Here is a 22,691-nt window from a genome sequence, read left to right as displayed (position 1 = left end):
CTGGCTTTTTAAAAAAATGGTCCCGTACTTCCTTGTAATGCCTTTGTCCCCTAGCTTGTCCTCTGACTCAGACTTCCCCCCTCTGGCCAAAGCCAAGAGTTACACAGTCACTTTGTTTTAATTCTTACATAAAAGACAGTACATATCTTGGCTAGGCTGTGTATTTCAAAAGGCAATATATATAGGTTTTTCCACACTAAGAGGCAAAAAATATGCATTTGCATTAAGTATATGTCTTCCTTAGGGTGGATATAGGGTGGATATTGTTATAAAAATGTCCACCGTCTCATACTGGTTTATTACTCATTTCACTAATCCCTGAGAGCTCCTGGATAGTAGAGCTAAAGAACCAAGCTGCATGGGGAAAGGTAGGTAAGAGTTCTGTGTATTGTTTGGTTCGATTACAGACTCCTTACTGTATCAGACTCTTGTGATCCTGTCTGAATACTGGATATCATCAGTTCACTAGGAGAGTCTGAGATTGGTACTTGCTGGGTGATGAAGGTTTGATCTTGAAGCTTACTTTCGTCCCTGCAATAATGACAAAGTAAGAGACCTGTCAGCAACCGTGGTTCAGAACAATAGACTTGTCCTGTTACTCTCACTCAATTCTAGCACGTGTAACATGTCCATAAGAGCCGTTGTGATCAAGCGCACATTCATTGCTTTGTCAAGAGAGACCTTACCCCAGTTCCGTTGTTTCTCCATTGTCTAGAACAACATAGTCTGGAACTGGAGGCCTGGAACTCTGACTGAATTTCCTGTGGTGGGTAAAAGTGAACAGTGAGGCAGTGTCTCCTTGTACCCTTATTTCAGCTATACTCTAAAAGTGCTAAATGCATGCTTCCATTGGATGGGCTTCTCATTTTGACAATGATTTTTTACACGTACATGGAGGCAGTGTAATGTTAAGGCAAGTTAACATAAACTTGTATTCTCTTAAAGTTGAGATATGTTGAACTTAAGAAATGGAAATATTTATGGAGATGATGATGAGGAGGATACATAACAGCTATTAATGGTGATGAGCAAGGTTAAACCAAAGTACTGACCTCCCCCCACCCCCACAAAAAAAAAAAACATGGCCAGAAAAATTCCCTTCCCACAGAAAGAACCTCAGAACACAAAAAGGTTACCCAATGGAAAGACACTATAAAAATTTCTCCTATACTTTGGAAAGTCTGGTTTAAGAACAGGAAATAAACATATCACTACTTCAATATTTTTTCAAATTATTGTTAGAGAGATAGGAAGGGAGGGAGAAATAGAGAAACATCAATCTCATATGCGCCCTGACCAGGGACTGAATCTGCAACCCAGGCATGTGCCCTCACTAGGAACCGAACCAAGAATCCAAACAGCGACCTTTTGCTTTGTGTAGGACAAAACCCAACCAACTAAGCCATACTGGTCAGGGCTAATCCATTATTTTAATTTGAAAGTGAGCTTGGTTAGACTGTCATCTTGTACACCCAAAAAGGTGCAGGTTCGATCCTGGGTCAGGACACATACCTAGGTTGCATGTTCAATCCCCAGTTGGGGCATGTAGGGAGGGCAACCAATCGATGTTTCTCACTCCCTTCCTTTCTCTGAAATCAATTTTAAAAAAATACGCTTGGGTAAGGATTAAAAATTTTAAAGTATAGTAGATTGATTCGCCAGCAGATAAAGACATATCCCATTCCTAAAACATGCCCTCAACTAGGTGCACATGAAAGCAGCATAAACCCATTCAAAATCTGGCTATCCTGCCCCTGGCCAGATAGGGGCAGGATAGCTCAGTTGGTTAGCTTATTGGCCCCATACCTTACAGGTTGATCCCTGGGCAGAGCACGTAGAAGAAGATAAATAAGTGGAACAACAAATTGATGTTTCTCTCTCTAAAAATTAAAAAAAAATCAAAATCTGGCTATCTTAAATAGTCTAATAATGTACTCTAGCTACTTTTTGTGCCTGAGTTATAGCCAGCATTGTTGCTGATGCATTAAGGGTACAGTTTATTGATTACCCTCCTTTGACTTAGTTCACTCACAAAGAAAAATATTGTACTGTTGGATTCAGTCATATACAATCTACTGTGAAGCCTTAACCAAATTCCTAATTTCTTGCCTTGGCAGAACTTTTTATTATTTAATCCCTTCCCAATCTGAGCTTTCTCATTTAATCTCATCTTTATCACAACATTTCACCATTTTATTCCTATATTCTTTTTCCTTCATCCAACCCTGGCATGAGATTTCAACAGGCTTAGACAGTTCCATTGTGACCAGGTTCAAGTTCATTACTTTGGTGTGAAAGATTTCACTCAAATTCCTCTTTCTCCAGTGTGAAAACAACACAGTATGGAGCTTGAGGCCTGGAACTCTGGCTGTATTCCCTGGGGTACAGAAAAGTCAACTCGCAAGGAGACAGACATTCAGTATGTACAGCCTGGGTTGTACCTTCACTTTTCGGGAATGCTACCAGAGACACAAAATCCATTTCAAAGTCCTCCATCTTCTATTTGTCCTACACTTTAAACTCCTCTCTTTTGGTTGTACTCTTCTTTGTTCTGCTGTTCATTAATTGTGGTTATTCCTAAAGGTTCTAGCTTCAGCCCTTTGCTTTCCTACCTTCATCCACTTTCCTGAACTCAACCACCAATTCTCATTAAGCGTGCTCAGATCTCCCTCCCTACACTACAAAACATTATCATCTGTACTCCAATCACCGTTTACAAATGCCTTAACTATTTTTTGCTTCAATATACTGCCATCTTCTCCAATTTGACAATGAAAATACTACTTTCTATTTCTTGTGCCTGGAATGTGTTTTTCTCCCCTTGTCGTCTCTATTTACCTTTTAGTGGTCAACTCAGGCTTTAATTTCCTCAGAAATTAAAGGTCAGATGTCCCTGATCTAGCCTCTCATAACACTCCTTTGAGCCTATGTCATAATTGTACTTTTGTATATATTTGTGGGATGATTTGACTAATGGTTTTCTTCCCATGTAAATCAGGAACTCCCTGATACTAGGGATGATGTCTTTATTTACCCAACATCATATCCTCAGTAAATAGCAGGCACTCAATATGCATATGTGAAATGACTTGATGGATGGATTAAATAAAATTTAAACACTTTCCTCACACTGGCTTTCCAGATTTTTTTTCATTTGCCTTTCATACTACCAGTCTCTTAGTTCTTAGTTAAAAAAATGTACACTTAGTTGTCTTTATTCCTTTTGCCCTTTCTCACCAAGCTCTGTTTCTCCTTACTGTCTCCGTTTCCCCCCTTTTTCCTGACTGCTCCCATTCTTGCCTCAACCCCTCACCACCACCTGAGTAGTGAAGCAGCTTCTGCTGGTGCCCCACCTCCATTTTTGTCCTCCAACCCATTGTACTTGTCACTGTTAGGTTCAGGATAGCTCTGAGAACAATACCCTGTGAGCCCTTCTGGTCAGATTGTGAGAGTATGGCTTGTTGCTCTTTGTATTCCTTCAAGGCAGAGAAGAAAAATACTTTATACTTCTCTAGAAGCTCAGTAGCGTAAGTGCAGGCTTTTCGGCATGGTTTTTAAGGCTCATCATAATTTAATCTACAGATTAATCCTTATTTCTAATTACTAGTTACTCTGTAGCATTATCAAATTTCCTCAAGCTAGGCAATTTTTCCTCGATGTTCCCTAAATGCCTGATACCCATTCCTATATCTCTGGGCTTTTGCTTATGTTGTCTACTGTGCCCTTTGCCTGACGTGCTCTCCCCCTGTCTTGCTACTCTCCCACTTTCCTACAGGGCACCCCACAGAGTCATACTCTTTCTGTCTTCCTGACTGAAGTCTTCCCCCACTACTCTAGACCTCGTCTGAACTCCAATTACACCCTATTTATTTTTTAAGATTTTATTTATTTATTTTTAGAGAGAGGGGGAGGAAGAGAGAGAGAGAGGGGAACATCAATTGCCTCTTGATCACCCCCAACTGGGGACAGGGCCCTCAACCCAGGCATGTACCTTGGGCAGGAAATGAACTGGTGACCTTTCAGTTTGCAGGCTGGTGCTCAACCCACTGAGCAACATCAGCCAGGGCTTCAATTATACTTTATTGTGCCGCCTATTTTCCCCTTGTTATGTTGGTTTTGTTTGTGCAACCAGATTGTAAACTCTGGGGCAATGTCTTTTTTTTTAAGATTTTTAAAAATTTATTTTTAGAGAGAGGGGAAGGGAGAGAGGGAGGGAAACATCGATGTATGAGAGATAGATCCAAGGGTTGCCTCTTGCAGGTCCCCTGGCCCAAAACCCAGGCATGTGCCCTGACTGGGGATCAAACTAGCAACCTTTTGGTTCATAGGCCAGCACTCAATCCATTGAGCCACACCAGCTGGGGTTCTTAATTTTTTTTGAATCCCCAGAGTACCTAACATAGTGCCAAGTATGTAATAAGCAATCAGTAAATGTTGATTTATTTCACCCACTTTATAGTTCATTACCATGTTTATAGTTACTGATAAAACATAGTGGAGAGAGTGAAATAATTCATTTAGAAGAATTATTTTAAATATCTGTGGATTTTTTCCTTTCTAGGTCTTTTTCTTGTTTTTAGAGATGCTCTTGATTAATAATCAGCTTAAAAAGCATTTACTTGTCTTTGCAGACCAATAAAATCTTAACAATTGTTATGCTTCTCTTCAGTTACCACCCATTCAGCTGAGCAATGTTGTACCTTCTTAGCAAGCATTACCTTAAATACCTAACATTAATCTCTTTTCTACCTCCTTTAATTCTAATTCATCTTTTGCTTCCATGCTCATTTACTTCTTTATCTCTGAGGGTTGCATAGCTAAGCAGTATGACCCTTTTATATTTTGGGTTTTTTCCTAATCCTTTAATTCTAAGTGAGAACAAGTTCATTGTTCCATTTTTAGGGTTGATAATAACTTGGTATTTCACTACAGAAATAGGGAGTTACCTAGGAACAAAACCATTCATTTTTGCAAAGAGCAACCGTAACACTTTCTCCTTCTGCTCCCAAGTCAGATCTTCAATATTGACATTTCCTTGAATATCTGTCCTGAACAGTCACAAAGAAAAAAAAGTGAAAAGGAAGAATATGATCAGAGTAAGTATCTCTTCTTTTTTTTAAATATAAAATGTGTAAATATGAGAAAACAAAAATTCCAAACCATAACTGGATAATAAGAGCTTTCCAAATGTAATGACTACAAAGCAAACTGTGTCCATTACAAAGTCATAAAGTTGAAAAGAATATCAATATGGCAGCCAACCTGAAATGTTATTAAAATGAAAATAAAAACCATAATGTGAAAACAATGTGTGCTCAAATATCAAGCAAATAAAATAGAAAGTTGTAATATGACGTAACTTATCTGGTTACATACACAAAGACAAAAGGAACAAGAAAAAAACATGTTGTTGGGTGACATTATTGATAAATTCCTTTTAACATTCCTTTTTGTATTAGACATTTTCCTATGAAGAGAGAATAACAAAAGGTAAATTCAGAAAATAACACGTAACTGAACTAGTCTATTTTCTTATCTCCAAATCAGCCTGCAGCTGAGCATTCCAGGCAGGTCTTTATCTACACTATAATTTTCCCAGAAGATTCAGTCTACTTGCTATTTACAAAAGCTGGCTGACATATAGATAGAGTATTGGTGTTGTATAATGTAGGAAATGTTTTGCATATAGGGCACTGGTGTTAGTTTTCTTTAAAAGTTTAGGTTTTGCAACAATAAAAAAAATGTTTAAAAGTTTAGGTTTTGCCCTATTACCATATACTTCCACTGTCCTTCTCTAATCTTCCTCTTATGCAGATGATGTAATATTTTAAACACCATTTCTGCCCTGCTGGTAGAGGCCATAGGAACTGAGGTTAAGGTGACAAGTTGCTCAGTAGCAAAAAATGTCACACAGAAGGCAGAATAGGAAAAGTCCGGCTTCTGCAATAATAATGTGGAGAATCAGTTTATGAACCTTTCTCTGAAAACTTACATACCACTTAATATACAATAGACAAAAAATGTAAAAGAAATTGCCTTATGTCTGATAGGGACTCAACTTGATGTTAAATAAATAAGAGGAAATTACAGGGCCTCTCGGTAATAGAGTGTTATTACAGACTTCTGAATATGGGAAGAAGGTTAAAAAATTATACACAGTATGGACATTTTTGAAGAAGAGACATCGTTCAGAAGCCATTAACCATGTCCAACCTTCCCAGCAGCTATATTATTTAAAAGGACATACAAACTAGTCCATCAAAAATAATGTAAAGCAGAAGCACCCTTTTTTTATCCTCACCCAAGGACATGCTTATTGGTTTTGGAGAGAGGGGAAGGGAGGAAGTGAGAGAGGGAGTGAAACACCTATGTATGTGGGGACCAAACCCACAACCTAGGCATGTGCCCTGACTGGGAATCGAACCCTCAATCCTTTGGTTTATGGGACGATGCTCCAATCAACTGAACCACACCAGCCAGGGTTGGAAGCACTCTTAATAAGATATTAAGTACATAGTAATTGGGAGTCCTTTTAAGTTTCTTGAGTTAAGGCATTTGAAGAATCTAGTTTCACTGGGATATAAAACATAATTCTAAGGATAATCTTTAAAATGCACCGTAATTTAATACATGGTTTATAGGGGGAAGTGTGCTCTAGCAGATAGAATTGCTAAGGAAACAATTAATCACTGTATGTAGTATACAGCTGTCTCAAGCATTCTGCTATCTTTATCATATTGGCAGTAGATCTCTAGAGTATATTTTCAAAATTTGTGGGGACTTTTGGTTAATACAATAACAGGGTCACTACTGGGTGTCCTCCAATCCATGGAACGGGTCTATATAAGAAAGAATTGCTACAACTAATTGTTAAATTGATTTTTAAATGATATGTTTAGACATTATTACCTATGAATTTCATCTCAGAATAGTAAAGGAAACATGACAAAATATTTCTGAAAGTAAGTTTATCAAAAATGTTTAACCCAAATCTAATCAAACCTCTATAACTAGTTTACAGGAAACAAAATAAAGGAGCATGTCGAAAGATACACAGCCCTGGAAGGGGGGCTCAGGTGGTCGGAACATTGTTTCATAGACCAAAAGGTTGTGGGTTGATTCCTGGTCAGGGCACACACCTAGGTGGTGGGTTTGGTCCCCCATTGGGGCACGTGTGGGAGGCAACTGATCAGTGTTCCTCTCTCACATCAGTGTTTCACTTTCTTTCCCTTTCTCTTTCTCTTCTCTCTCTAAAATCAATTAAACATACCCTCGGGTGAGGACTAAAAAAAGATACTATGATGACATTTTACATGATAAACAATGTAGTCTCTGACAATTCACTATTACAAAGAAAAGAGGGCATCCACTAAGAATATTTGTTAACCCCCATAAACTATGCTAAGTATAGGGGTTACAAAGATGTGTAAGTTGGCCCTGGCTGGTGTAGCTCAGTGGATTCAGTGTGGACTGTGAACCAAAGGGTCGCCAGTTTGATTCCCAGTCAGGGCACATGCCTGGGTTGCGGGGCAGGTCCTCAGTACAGGGTGCACGAGAGGCAACCACACATTGATATTTCTCTACTCTCTTTCTCCTTCTCTTCCCCTTTCTCTGAAAATAAATAAATAAATAATCTTTAGAAAAAGATGAGTAAGTCGGTTCCTGTCCTCAAGTAATTTACTAAGTAATGTACTCAATACTTAGATATTATTAGACTGAACTTTTCAGGGTTCTTATTTCTCTAAAAGGCACAAAAATAGCACAAAAGATAAAATATTAAAGTATTATTAGTACCATTTATTGGCCTCCATAAGATCCTGATTCACACTATTGGTGCTGTGCTCTCTGCCGTCAAATGTTCGAATTTTGGGATATTCTGTTCTTCCTGCAAATGCCTCTCGCATTTTTAAATTGAAAGCAGCTTTTGCTACCTGCTTATACTGCTTCCTGCTAACTACGATCTGCTGCTTCACTTGGCGTAGAGCATCTAAAAAGAACCTTTCCACTTCTGTTCTCTCATCCAGTATGTTCTTGGCCAGCTTCTTCACTCTGTTCATTTCCCTGTCCTTCATCTGAAGAAGTTGCTGCAACTTGTACACTTCAGCCTGATCGGCTTGGTTATCTACTGTTGCCTGTTGCTGCAGTTTTAGAACTTCAGTCTCAAACTCCTTGGTCATACAAATCAGAGCAGTCTCCAAGCTTAACACCTTCTTCTGAAGGGTTTGGATTTGTGATCTCTGCTGGGTAAGTTGTATAATCTTTTCCTTAACCAACAGATCATTGATCTCCTAAAAATAGAAAGATGACAGAGGTGAGAGATATTTTTCTTTAGTCACTTTCAGAAGTTAAAAGTTCCTCACTAACTTCCACTTCTTCATGAGATTTGAGTCTGATGCCAGGCTGAGATGGTGCTATTTTGGAATTTTGTACATAGAGAATGAAAAGCATGCTAGGGTCCTTGTCTAGACTTGTGAAGACCACTGATTTTTGCTAATTAAGAAACCTTACTTATAAAATTATGAAAGGTTAACTATTTTATATTACCAAAATGGTAATTCTAAAATCAATAAGACTGTACAGTAAAAACATTAATTTAACAACTATATATTGGAAATTCTGGCAGTCCACTAGTTGTCTCTCCCAAGACCATTTTCCCTTTCCTCCTGAGTAATAAAAACCCATTTTTTTTTAGGAATGCAGCAAGCACAGTTGAAAATTCCCTGTCCCCCTTATGGTTCAGCATAGCCGTGAAGGTTCTCATCAATGAGGTGTGAGTAGAAAGACTGCTAAAGGGAGGGGCATATATTTTTCTTTCTTGTTCTTCCTTCTTGTTGTTTGAATAACAGTTATAGTTGCTGTTGTGGGCCACGAGGTAACTTTGAGGATATAAACCACATGTTGCAGAATGGAGTTAAGGAACCCGAGTCTCCATTGACTTTGCGGCACCACTACTCCAGCTCTGGAGTGCTTACCTCCAGACTTCCTCCAGGTGAGAGATGAGAGATTAAACCCTATGTGATGATGCCACTGTCGTCAGGGCTGTTACAGCTGAACCTGTTCCTAAGTGACTCAGGAACCAACTCTAAGCAAAGCAAAATGAGTATTCTCAAGTAGTAGATGATAGGAGTTATATTTATGTTTCTGATACATTCTTTATAATGCCAAGTCTAATGCTTTGTAGGCATTCAGTAATTAATCTTTTCCAATAAGAAAGGAACATCATGCAGACAGAAGAAAAATGGTCCTTTGTCCTTATGTATCTTTATTATACTCAATGCTTAGTATTTACCAACCCAATTCTTAAAAAAAAAAAAAAAAAGATAGGAAACAAAATCTAGATGAGAATAGAAACCTTTTGTTGTAAAAGGGAAGTCTGAGACTCCAGCAACTTGTTGGCATTTTTTTGTAAAGCATCAGCTTCCTTCAGGTGGTATTCAAGAGCTTTCTGAAGATAAACATTCTCTTTAAAAACAGCTCTTCCAGCGTTGCTCAATTGCCTGAAATAGAGACGTACAAGATCTCAGAGCTGAGGCCTAAGTTTTGCATGTTACCAAACTAGAGCAATGATTGCTTTGTCCTCCAATATTAACGACAAGGACAGCCCTGCCAGGCTGCTGTTATTAACCTCATTTTTAGCAAAAGAAATTTAGTTTCAAAAAAGTTAAGGAATCTTCCTACAGTCAATTGGGATATGTGTTGAGAACCAGTCTAACTTCAAAGCACAGGTTCTTATTCTCACACTATGCTGCCATGGAAAGGCTGGAGGAAAAGGGGGTGGAGACACAAAGTTCTCTTTCTAGGAACAGTGAAGGAAAATAAGGCAGACAATTTGAAGAAAGTAAATCAGAGAGAAGTGGGAAGACAACATGACAGGAACAAAACAGACCTGCAAAGAGATGAGAGAGGCTGTGAGAAAGAAAGAAAGAAAAAGAAAGGCAGCAGTCTCTCACACAACAGCTTCGTGATGGGCTCTCTCTGCCAGCATTATAATCTTTTTTTCAGCTTCCTGTTCCAGTCGGCGCTAAAAAGGAAGATAGGCTGTTTTAATACAGAGTTATATTTCTAACAACAAATTTGACACATCAGAAAGTTAACTATTTTATAATGTCAAGTAAAATAGTCCTGTCCTACATGACGTGATGTGAACTACTCCAACTATTGATGGAGGAGCCAGCAAAGAGGAGAGTGTGAACACAGAAACCTCACGGTACCTCCCAACTTCCCCCAGAAAGAAAGAATATGACAGATAAACGGGGAAAATATCCACATCAGTATGGCAAAGCAGAGCTGGGAGGAATTTCTGCTAAATACAATGAGGAGAGTCATTATTTATGAGAATGATGACAGTCATTATTTATTAATTCAACAAATTCCTATGGAGCAACCACGGTGTGCCAGGTTTTTTAAGCACTGGAGATTCTGTGGTGAACAAAAGAGCTAGGGTCCCTATTCTCATGGAGATTGTATTCTAGGATGGAGTCCAAACAATAACAATAATTACAATGCACTTCATGTGACCAGAGTGACCTCTCCAATCACACCTCCTCTATATAAAGAGGTACATGCAGCTTTAATTCCACCAGAGAAACACCACTGAGGGGGATATGTCCTAAAGCATTGGTAAAATGGCAATTTCACTTGAGGATTTCAAGAATCTCTAAATGGGGGAAGGGGAGAGAAGACTAGACATTGAGACAGCTAAAATACTGGATTGGCCAAAAAGTCCTTTTCTGTAAAATAAAAGACACATTTTTCATTTTCACCAATAACTTTATTGATTTGGATATTTTGACTATGTTGGCTCTCTCCCACATGGTATAATGTTGATTGTTCTCAATGAATGTCTTGATTTGATCGCTTTCGACTTCAACTGATCTTTGCGACCATGGAGTATTGTCCAGCAAGAAATCTACAACACAAAACTTTGCAGACCACTTCTGACACATTCAATCAATCACAGCATCTTTTCCATATACTGCACAAATCTTTTTTTGCGTTTCAGTTGCATTTTTACCTTTCTTGAAATAATAAAGCATATGCTGAAAATGTTGCATATTTTCCTCCATTTCAACATTAAAATGGCTACATAAAAGTTCACCAATTTTTGTAAGTTTTTAAAAAAAATGCACACTGATGACAGCTGTCACAATACAATCTAACAAAATTGCTTCAAATGAAGTTAAAGACAACTAAGTGCTACTAGAGCCATTATATGGAAAAAACCAAATGAACTTTTTGGTCAACCCAATAGGTTTTTTTCCCATTTTTTATTCTACTATGATTTGATAACAGTCTTCTAATAAGGTACCAAATGGAAGGTTGATATGTCTCAGAATGTATGTAAATACTTATGTTGTTCTAGTAAATGAAAAGTTCATTTTTTAATCCTCACCTGGGGACATGCCTACTGATTGTAGAGAGGGGGAGGGAGGGAGAGAAACATGGATACTGAACCCGCAACCTAGGCATGTGCGCTGACTGGGAAAAGAACCCTCAACCCTTTGGTTTACAAGAGGAAACTCCAACCAACTGAGCCACACTCGCCAGGGCAAACAAAATACTTCTTAATTAACCTTAAAGTCATACCTTTTCTTCAAAAAACTTGCTTTCCAGTCTTCTAAGAGTCTCCTGATGTTTCCGTTCTGTGCTTCTTAAATTCTCCTTCAGCTAAAATTAAAATTAAAATTAGCAAAAACTGAGCAATATGAAATGGGTTGGATTGGGGCATATTCCTAGAACACTCTCAATAAAGAAACATTTTCTGTTATACTTTACCTCTTAATCCTGAACACACAGAAAAACTCCATGTTTTTGCCTGTGAGTACTATATTTCTCCCAATCTTCTATAGATTTGCAGGATCAAAATTGAGTTCCTAAAAAGCTTTTCATGAGTAACAGTTCTCAGAACACTCAGACAAAGTGTTCTCATAATCACATTTTCTAAAGATCTTCCTTTTAAACCTGTGGACTCACAGAATCATATGTGAGCAGTGGAAGGGTCCTGAGGAGTCAGACTCATAATCTCCCAATACAGAAATCCCTTCTATGCGAAGAACATCTACAGACAGAGTGTCACTGATTCAAATCTCATTAACTCACTAAGCTGCCCTTTAATAGTTCCCATTTTTAGAAAACTCTTCTTAGTATTAATCCAAAAAAAAGATCTCCCTATGATTCCCACAGATGAATCCTTTCCTTCTGTCCTCTAAAACTGCATATAATAAAAAGGACATAAAATTCTTCTAGGCAAAAACAGTAGAGCTAATAAAGCTATGATCCTGTAGTCTGTATTTACTAGCAAGAATCTATCACCTTGAAATGTGCACAGCCAATCTGATATTCATACCATAAAAAAGGCAGTGAGAAGGGCTTTCCAACAGACAGACCGCAGTTCAAGTCACTTAACTTGCCAAACTCTCAGATCTTCAGGAATAAAAAGATGATAATAGTAGTAGCTATCTCATAGGGGTGTGGCAAGGATTAAATAACAAATAATACATGTACTTAGAATAGTAACTATTTAATATAATGACTAGTATTGTTCCCACTTATATTTAACCATTTTCCTTACTATGATCTCTGTTTTATATGATCTCTTTTAGATATTCTTCTTTCTCCCTTTATTTTTATGTAATTTTTAAAAAAACAGCCTCAATACTACTCTACTCAACCATAAGAAAAAATGAAATACTGCCATTTGCAACAACACAGTTATCTTGAGAATACCATGCTAAGCGAAATAAGTCAGATAGAAAAGGTCAAGAACCATATGATTTCACTCATATGTGGGATATAAAACTGAAAGCAACCACCAAACAAGACAAACAAAAACTCAGAGACACAGACTACGTTATGATGGTCACCAGAGGGAAAGGGGGATGGAAGGAGGTAGAAGAGGGTAAAGGGGGTCGAATATATGATGATGGAAGGAGACTTGACTTTGGCTGGTGAACACATAATGCAACATGCTGATAGTGTATTATAGAATTGTACACCTGAAACCTATATAACTTTATTAACCAATGTCATCCCAATAAATTTAATAAAATTTAAAAAGGGGGAGAGAGGGCCAGCCTCTTACATTGTCGAAGACTTTCAAAATTAATGTCAAGTTCTGACTGGTGTGGCTCAGTGGGTCGGTTGTCATCCTGCCAACTAAAAGGTGTCAGGTTTGATTCCTGGTCAGGGCACATGCCTGGGTTACAGGCCAGGTGCCCAGTGGGGGGCGTGTGAGAGGCAACCTCTTGCTTGATGTTTCCCTCACACATCAGTGTTTCTCTCTCTCTCTCAAATCAATAAATATATTCTTGGGTGAATGTTTTAAAAAAAACTAATTAAAGATATAAAAAATATATTACTTAGATGTTCATCACAGTTTATAATAGCAAAAAATGAGAAAACAGTTGAAATGTGCAACAATAAGAGACCAATTAATAAATCATGATAGCCCTAGCTGGTGTGGCTCAGGGGACTGAGTGCCAGTCTGCAAACTGAAATGTCACAGGTTCGATCCCCAGTCAGAGCAGATGCCTGGCTTGCGGACCAGGTCCCTAGTTAGGGGTGTGTAAAAGGAAACCGATCAATCTTGCACACGTTTCTCTCCTTCTCTTTCTCCTTCCCTTCCCCGATTGCTAAAAATAAATAAATAAAATCTTTTAAAAAATCATAATACATCTATTCAATGGAATTTCATGTATCTAGTCAAAAGATTGTATAGGAAAACATGTAATGGCATTGAAAAATATTCACAATATATAAAGTGAAAAAATCAATTAAAAAACAATTTGTACACCATGACCTCATTTTTGTAAAAATCTTTAAAATGGTTCTACATAGTAGAGGAAGAAAAAGGAAACACAATACCCCAAAATAGTAACAATGGTTATCCCTAGGTGTGTGTGGTAGGGAGAGGGTGATTTCTTTTTTTATCTGTAAATTTGCTGAAATGAGTATCATCACTATATCAAAAAAGAAAGACAAAACAGTTTATTTAAAAAATAATAACTGCAACCTACCAACGTATGCTTCTTCTGCTAATCAGGTATATAGAAATTATTTTTTTCTTTAAAACGAATGCTTTGGCTACCTTTTGATAATCTAAATGTAATTAGCCTCTTTTAAATTTATACAATGAATTCTATTGCACAGTGTAATTTTCTTCATTTACCTCACAATTCTAAGTTCATTGGCCTCCACACCTGCCTTAATTCTTCTGTATTCCACAGAACCACCTTATTTTCCCCCATAAGCCTTTGAATGTTAAGTCTTCTTGGACCAAACAGCCTCTTTGAAGGGGTATGAAATCTATTTGTCCCCTAGGTGGCAACATTGTTCTTTCCCACAAGAATATGAACCAGTTTCTAATTCACTTTGATTCAGAAGGTATACCTCCACCACTTAGGATGACTATTTTGAGAGCTCCTGAAAAGTTAAGTTTTATTGGCCATAATAAAAGTATTTACTTCTAAGGAAGTCAGCAAATGCTACAAATCAGGGTGTCTTTTTTCAGAGAGCTACACACCATTGTTAATGTAATTCTCACTATATCGTGTGCACTATTTTAAGCACTTTACATATATGAACTCACTTTATCCTTACAACACCTCTATGAGACTCCTATTATCCCCATTTTACAGATGAGAAAACTAAGGTATAGAGGGGCTAAGTAACTCACCCAAAGTCACAAAGCTGATTTCATGTCTGTGGCATTTGTTGCATTATGATCAATGCAATAAAGCTATATTCTGAGCCGAGGGAATGTCAAGTTAAGGGAAAGAGCATTACAAGGTCAGAGAAAAAGTACTCAGTTTTCTTCATCCAACCCACACCTACCTGGAGAGCCTTCTAAACTCTTCTAAAATTATCATTCATCAGTCTAAACCAGTGATTTTTCAACCTGTGTGCTGCAAGAATTTTTAAAGCATGCAATACCTGACTAGTCAGGAGTACTGACCTCTTTTCCCTTAGAGTGTCAAATAAAAAAATGACAACAGCCAGCACAACAACAGTTGTCCGGTGTGAACGAATCAAAATTATACCTATTTTTTGTCAGAACAGCATAAAACACATTTTTGGGTGTGCTGTAGAATTTTACTAATTGGTTTATGTGTGCCATCGGATGAAAAAGGTTGCAAATCGCTGGTGAAAACATTTTCCTTTAGGACTTTGCCACCTTGCCCCTAATGTTTTCGAAGAACTGTAGTTTGTTTCTTACCTAAGTCACTCAAAAGGTTTGACTGTTGGTAAATGTGGGAGGGCGTGCTGGCTAAGATTTGGTGAACTTACAAAGAAATCAGTGCTTAGGAAAAGAAAAGTAACCAGCAAGACCATTTGCATCCAGTCCTAAAGTGATACGTTCTATGCTTTTACTGCCAAAAACAAATAACACGTCAAAGGGAGCCCCTTCCCATCTCACAGGAGTAAACGTCAGCGTCAGCGAGGGCTTTTGCAGACGCAGTAGTCAGTTCTGACTTCCCTTTGTGAAAGAAAGAAAGAACGAAACTTACGTCATCTAATTCTTTTTCCACTTGGATTTTTCTCTTTTGGAATTGTTTTATTGTTTTTAGCTCTATCTGAATCATGCCAATTTCTTTGGCTTTCTGAAGGAACTGTCCCTCCAGCTCATTTATTTGCACAGTATACTTTTGTTCCTGTATGCAAAAAAAGAAGAAGAAAGCACAGGTAAATGAATTAGGAAAAAACCAGAAGTCCCACAGAGTCAGGTTCCATTCAAAGCCTTAAGACATTTGTCTATGGCCTTGGAAGAAATGTTTCCTTTTCATTTTTGCATAAAGTTTTAATTTTTGTTAAAAGATACTAGGTGCCTTGAATAAGAAAAAATTATAGAGTGAGCTGATCTTGTATAGAAAATGCAGATATTTATTAACGAGAGGCATAATATGACTAAAAAATTTTTTATCTGTAAGAAAGATAAACAATGTCCCTGACCCTAAATTAAAATTGGTAAACTAGGAGACAAAGGGAGGGCTATAGTTTCTAATAAGGAAAGAAAGAAGGTGAAGGTGAGAGAAAGGAAGGAAGTGGGAGGAGGAAGGAGGAGGGGAAAGGAGGAGGAGGAAAAGCAAAAAAAAAAAAGGAGAGAGAAAAGAAGAAGAAAAGGGTCAATAGAAAAAAAAGAACAAGAAATATCAAGTTATACAATTGACCTTTAAACATATTTAAAAAAAGCTCAACCTAGCTCATAATAAGAGAAATGCAAATTGAAATGCACTGAAACACTACTCCTCACCTATCATGTTGACAAAAATCCATTTTGACAATACACTCTGGGATATGTGAACACAGGGACAGAAGTTAGATTTCTCAGAATATACCATGTTTAATAGGTTTGACTTTGGAACCACATACTCATTTTACATAATTATAAATATTTATATACTTACATAATTTTATATGCATGATTAATCTTTTCAAATGCAACTCCTAAAACTCAAAAGCAAAATGTGTTCTTGATTTGGTGACATAGCACTGCAGAAAGGAATGATTTCAAATGGTTTTTAAACCTTGTAATTTGATAGTAGATTCCTATAAGTATATAACCTAATGAGAAAAGTACCCCACAAAATCTTAAACTGTTTCCACTAATCTACATTGGTGGTAGTATTGATATTAGTATTCTGTGACTGTTGTATTGAAGTTTAAAGCAACTACACAATTATACTGGTATCATTAGAACCAGGGTTTGGGGTGCCTAGAAAGGATGTCAAACTCAGGATCAGTAAGCACCACTAATATCAGGTATTTCTCTAAAATAACGTATCTTTATGTTATATTTGAGCTTCTGCACAACATGTGTGTGAGCTGCTCAAAGGACCTATTCATTTATTCTTATTGTGTCTTAAATATGAGCTTGCCAGCAACCTGACCGCCTGGTAAGTGAAGTATTAGTGTACATAGATACTTACCAATTTTTCCTTTTCTTCTTGGGCTTTTTCCTTTGTTTCATTCAATTGCTGTTTCAGTTTTTCAATCTGTAGGAAATGAAAACACAGTTAAGAAGGTAAACAAATTTCTGTGCCCTGCCTTTATTAAATAGCCTTGTTTTCACATGATATTAAAACCAGTAGGGTTGGAGAGGTTGAGTACGGTGGGAAGAAGGAAAGAGGGGACATACTTCAGACTCTTAACCTGCCATTGCTAGTTTCCAAAACCTGGTTATTATCGGAATTACCCAAGTAACTTTTAAAAAAATTGTGGTAAAGAATAGAACATTAAATTGACCATCTTAGCCATTTTTAAATGTACAGTTAAATATATTCACATTATTGTACAACAGGCCTCTATAACTTTTTGATCTTGCAAAACTGAAATTCTATACTCATGAAACACTAATTCCTTCTCCTCCCTCCCTCATAGCCCTTGTCAACCACCTTTCTACTTTCTATTTTTGGATTTGACTACTTTAGATACTTGATATGAGTGGAATCCTACACTATTTGTCTTTCGTGACTGGCTTATTTCACCTAGCATATTGTCCTTGAGGTTTATCCATGTTGTATGTAGCATGTGACAGAATTTTCTTCTTTTTTAAGGATGCATAATAATATTCCATTATATGTTATGTATGTACCACTTTTTCTTTATTTATCCCATCAATGGACATTTGGGTTGCTTCCACCTCTTGGCTATGTGAATAATGTTTCCACAAACATGGGTTATGCAACTACCTCTCCAAGATCCTCCTTTAAATTCTTTTTTAAAAATATATATTTATTGATTCCAGCCCTGGCTGGTGTGGCTCAGTGGATTGAGCACCAGACTGTGAACCAAAGGGTTCCCATACAGTTGCTTCCCATACAGTTACCAAATCTGCGACCTAGGCACATACCCTGACCAGGAATTAAACCTGTGACCCTTCAGTTTATGGGTCACTCTCCAACCAACAGAGCCTCACTGGCCAGGATCCTGCTTTAAATTCTTTGGAAATATACCCAAAAATGGGATTGCTAGGTCATCTGGTAATTCTATTTTTAATTTTTTTGAGAAACCTCCATACTGTTTCTATAGCAACTGCATCAATTTACATTCCCACCAACAGTGAACAAGGGGTCCAGTTTTCCTGCATCCTCTCCAGCACTTGTTATTTTCTCTTTTTCTGATAGTAGCCATGGGTAGGAAGTGATATCTCACTGTTGTTTTGATACGCATTGCTCTTATCTGGGTAACTTTTTAGAATTTCATTTTTCAATTACAATTGACATTCAATACTATCTTGTCTTAGTTTCAGATGTACAGCACAGGGGTTAGACAATCATAAACTTTACAAAGTGGATATTTTAAGTGCCTAGATATTTCAAGTACCCACCTGACGCTGTACATAATTATTACAATAGTAATAACTATATTCTCTATGCTGTACTTTACATTCCCAGGACTATTTTGTGACTGCCAGTTTGTACTTCTTAATCACCCAGTCCCCAAACTCCCCACCTCTCTGCCAACTATCAGTCTTTTCTCTGTATCTGAGTCTGTTTCTATTTTCATTGTTCATTTGGCTCTTTAGATTCCACATGTAAGGTAAATCATATGGTATTTGTCTTTTTCTGTCTGACTTATTTCACTTAGCATAATATATCTGGGTAACTTTTTAGAAGAAAAGTTTCAAGAAGAGTACAAAGATTTCTCATATACTCGTCACCCAATTTTGCCACATTTGCTCTATGTATTTTATATATAGATAGATGTATCTAAATATATAATTATATAGGTATACATATATGAATGATATATTTTTACATTGTTTTTTCTGGACCATGTGAGAATAAGTTAAAGACATCACAATCCTTTACCCCTATATAATTATATATTTCTGAAGAAAAAGGCCATACTTCTTTAAGAAGCATAGTACAATTATCAAAATTGGGAAATTTAACATTGATATATAGTCCATATTTAAACTTTATCACAACTTGTCTTATTAATGTCATTTATTGCCAATTTTCTTTTTCCACTCCAGGATATAACCCCTGATTATGCATTATATTTACTTGTCATGTATCTTAGTCTCCTTTAATCCGGTAAAGTTTCTCAGTCTTTGTCTTTTATGAATCAACACTTTGGAATAATGCCGGCCAGGGTTAGGTTACCTGATGTTTCCTCGTGAGTGGATTTCAGTTATGCATTTTGGGATGGCGTACGCTGCCAAAGTGGTGGTGCAGCCTTCCTGGGGCACCACATCCTGAGGCGACTGATGGTCGTTTTAATCAATTGGTCAAGACTGTGTATGCCAGGTTTCTCTGTTTAAAAGTTACTATTTTTCTTTTTGTAATTATTAAGTAATTTGTGGAAAGATATTTTGAGACTATGCAAATATCTTTCTGTTCATCAAACTGTCATCCACCAGTTTTAGCTTCCATTGATGATTCTTGATTGAATCAACTATTACTGTGATGCCAAATGACGACTGTTCTAACTGCATCATCGTTCTTTGGAAATTTAATAATTTACTGCATTCTACTATAAAGAAAAACTTTCCCTTCTCCCTCATTTATTAATGAATCTACTTATTTATTAGTGGTATGCACTCATGGACTTACTCTATTCAATGGGTTTGTATGTATTACTGTCATCATTCATTTTGATTGTCCCAGATTTGTCCCGTAGGAGCCCCTTCCAGACAGTCCCTGTGTCGTTTAATATTTTTTACTTACTCTCTGGTGCAATAAGATATTCCAAGTTCATCTTTTACATTCCCTGACCCAGTCCTAGAATCAAGAATTTCTCCATGGATGCTGATTTTAGTAGGGAACCTGAGTAGCTTTTAAACTAAAAACTCCTTGACATGGTTATACAATTGAAGGATATAGAAGTGAAATATTGTTGTATTTAAATAATATCTTGGAGTAATTTAAGGAAAACCTAAAAATTCTAAAAAATAAATTGAGACAGCCCTAAGCCATGTAGGAAAGGTGTGAGATATGAGATTTATTCTGTGACTGATTGAACAAAGCATTAAATACAAAAACCCCCTCTTAAAGAAAAATATCCTAATTTTGTTCAAGATACAATAATTTTAAAATATTTTATTTTTAATATTTCTATAATTAACATGAAATAAGACTTTAACACTTTAAATAAAATTTAAGAAAATAATGCATTTCTACAATATAGAAGAATGAGTAACAAAACCATAGGAGAGCTAGTTAACCGGGAAATAGTGAGTCTGTTTTACTACTTCTTCCCAAAGTAATTTCTTTGGTGTTAATGGACATCCATTACTGTGAAAAATTGTGCATTCGTTTCAGCCGGATGTGGACCTTTGAGATATAGAGGCAGATGAAAATCAAGAAATACAAGTGATGCTGATAAACACAGACCAATATCAATTAGCTAGTGCAGGCTCCAGAGCTTCTATGTAATGAATTATGAAAATTAGTTGTATGGCTGGCCTAACAATTTACTTTAGAATAGTACTTTATAGAAGACAATTTTGGATAATGCTTGCTATTCAAAAAGTAATTTTAAAAACAGAGGTTCCTCAGGAAAAAAGATTAAAAAATAACACTAATACACAAAATTATACTTTAATAAAATACATGAAATCCACACGAATGTTCAGCTGTTTTGTTTCTCTAATATGCTTTCAGTATCATCTTTTTTTAAAGGGACAGCATGAATGCAGTCCCACACCACACAAATTAAGTAGTCAAGTTTCCCACATTTGGGGAAATCACAGGGGTACAAAGGATAAGCCTTGCCGTGGGAAAACCACCTTGTGATCATAATATCTTCCCTGACAGGTAAGTATCAATATCATCTTGAACTTAGTTTTGATTGCTATTAACTTTTTGAAAGCATCAGTACATTCACAAGCCATTCATTCATGTATGCAAAAATATTTTAATGAGTGGCTACTATATGCTGGGCCCATGCTAGGTACCGGAGATATAGCACTGAAACACCAATTTTAAAAAGGGCTCCAAATTCTTTACTTCTGAGAGGTTTTATTCTAATCAGGAAGAGAGGCAATAAACAAATACGTAAGTAACATGCATACAGCATGATGGAAAGTAATAAATATGAAAAAATAAAATAAGGGAGCGGTTTTAATTTTAAAGAGGTTAGTGAGGAAGGGTCTCACTGAAAAGATGGCTTTTGAAAAAATTGTGGAATGATGCATGAATTTGCATGTCAGCCTTATGTAGGAGCCATGCTTTGCATCATTCCAAAATTTGCTTATATGTATACTGAAGCAAACATAAATAAACAATAAAAATGGATGAAGGAACATATAAAAGATGTTCAAGCAACTAGTAATCAGGAAAATACAAACTAAAACACCAAGAAACCAATTTAAATCCATAAAACGAAGCAAAAATTAGGTATATGAGGTCTGTCTGGAAAAAGTCCAGCCATTGTTAACATAACAAGAATGGTTTGCATGACACTGATGTAACCTGGCAGCCAAGGAGAGTGGTCTGGAATGTGCATGTGTGAACAATGATGACTTCACTGTACTAGTCAGTGGGGGTGGTAGAAGATGTTGAGTGAGCATGTATACTGTGTGGCTGTCGCATTCAAAGTGACTGAGTAGAGCAATGAATCTACACCAAATTTTGCATTAACCTTGAAGCAAATTTTGCGTTAACCTTGAACATTCCTCTGTGGAAACTATTTTGATGATTCAGAAGGCCACGGCTATGAGCAACTCGTGACTGGCAGCTTCAATGCACCCGCTCATGCATCACATCTCCTGAAGTTTTTTTGCGAAAGATCAAATCACCCAGGTGATTCAGCCCCCTTACAGCCCAGATTTGGCACCCTGCGACTTCTGGCTTTTCTCAAAACTAAGATCTCCTTTGAAGGGGAAGAGATTTCAGACCATTGATGAGATTCAGGAAAATATGATGTGGCAGCTGGTGGCAATTGGGAGAATTGTGTGAGGTCCCGAGATGCCTATGTTGAAGGGGACTGAGGTGTCATTGTCCTGTGTAAAATGTTCCTTGTATCTTGTATCTTCTTCTATAAATGTCTCTATTTTTCATATTACAGGGCTGGGTACTGTCTGGACAAATCTCGTATTATCAAGTATTAACAACAATGTTGGTAAACAGAAGCTCACTCTAAAATATTGCCTGTGACAGTATAAATTGGTATAATTTCTTTGTAGCTCAATTTAAACCCCTGTGAGGTTGAAATTATATATACTCCATAATGCAGTAATTTAACTTCTAAATATCTACTCTAGAGAAACTCCCACACGCAGGCACATGAAGACATACACATGAATGTTCATTGTCATAACAGAAAAAAGGAGCCTAACCGACCCACAGGGGGTATGGGTAAATAAAACTTGGGTTATTTATTTAATGGGAATATTGTAAAGCTGTTAAGAACAAATGAAAAAATAAAGAACAAATAAAAAATTAATGTTCATTAATTTTTTTAAAAAATGAACTGAATCATCATGTGATTTTTGTGACTAGACTACAAAAACATGATGTTGAATATAAAATCAAGTTGCAAAAGACATGTACAGTATACTACTACTAATGTAAATTTTAAAACAAGACTATAATATATATTGTTTGTGGATGCACAATACATGAATAGTGAAACTATAAGAACCTATATGTGGATGATACACACCATCCTCATCAGGGTAGAAATTTCCTTGGGTTTCCATGGTTCTCATAGAGGCAGATGGAAAAGAGAAGAGTTCCACCTATATT

General features: G+C 36.8%; 1 protein-coding gene and 1 pseudogene across 5 annotated transcripts in view; both read right to left on the bottom strand.

Moving 5' to 3' along the window:
• BBOF1 (basal body orientation factor 1) overlaps positions 1-22,691 on the bottom strand; it is a 31,946-nt gene that overhangs the window by 4,891 nt on the left and 4,364 nt on the right. For 3 of the 5 annotated variants that reach the window (XM_045201774.2, XM_053928734.2, XM_053928733.2), the window contains exons 3-11: positions 16,926-16,991; positions 15,507-15,650; positions 11,587-11,667; positions 9,951-10,021; positions 9,353-9,497; positions 7,795-8,288; positions 4,947-5,048; positions 687-761; positions 346-531 (exon numbers count right to left, since the gene is read on the bottom strand). In XM_045201774.2, coding sequence (XP_045057709.1) covers positions 402-531; positions 687-761; positions 4,947-5,048; positions 7,795-8,288; positions 9,353-9,497; positions 9,951-10,021; positions 11,587-11,667; positions 15,507-15,650; positions 16,926-16,991 — 1,308 coding nt within the window. In that variant the 3' untranslated portion in view covers positions 346-401. Of the gene's footprint in view, positions 1-345; positions 532-686; positions 762-4,946; positions 5,049-7,794; positions 8,289-9,352; positions 9,498-9,950; positions 10,022-11,586; positions 11,668-15,506; positions 15,651-16,925; positions 16,992-22,691 lie in introns of those variants that run through there. The other 2 variants (XM_053928735.2, XM_053928736.2) reach the window with 2 other exon arrangements.
• Positions 20,621-20,767, bottom strand: LOC112312140 (U1 spliceosomal RNA; annotated as a pseudogene).

This window comes from Desmodus rotundus, chromosome 7, assembly GCF_022682495.2.
Source record: "Desmodus rotundus isolate HL8 chromosome 7, HLdesRot8A.1, whole genome shotgun sequence".
Taxonomy (NCBI): domain Eukaryota; kingdom Metazoa; phylum Chordata; class Mammalia; order Chiroptera; family Phyllostomidae; genus Desmodus; species Desmodus rotundus.
The sequence above is the reverse complement of the archived record's forward strand: the minus strand, read 5'-3'. Positions and strand labels throughout refer to the sequence as shown.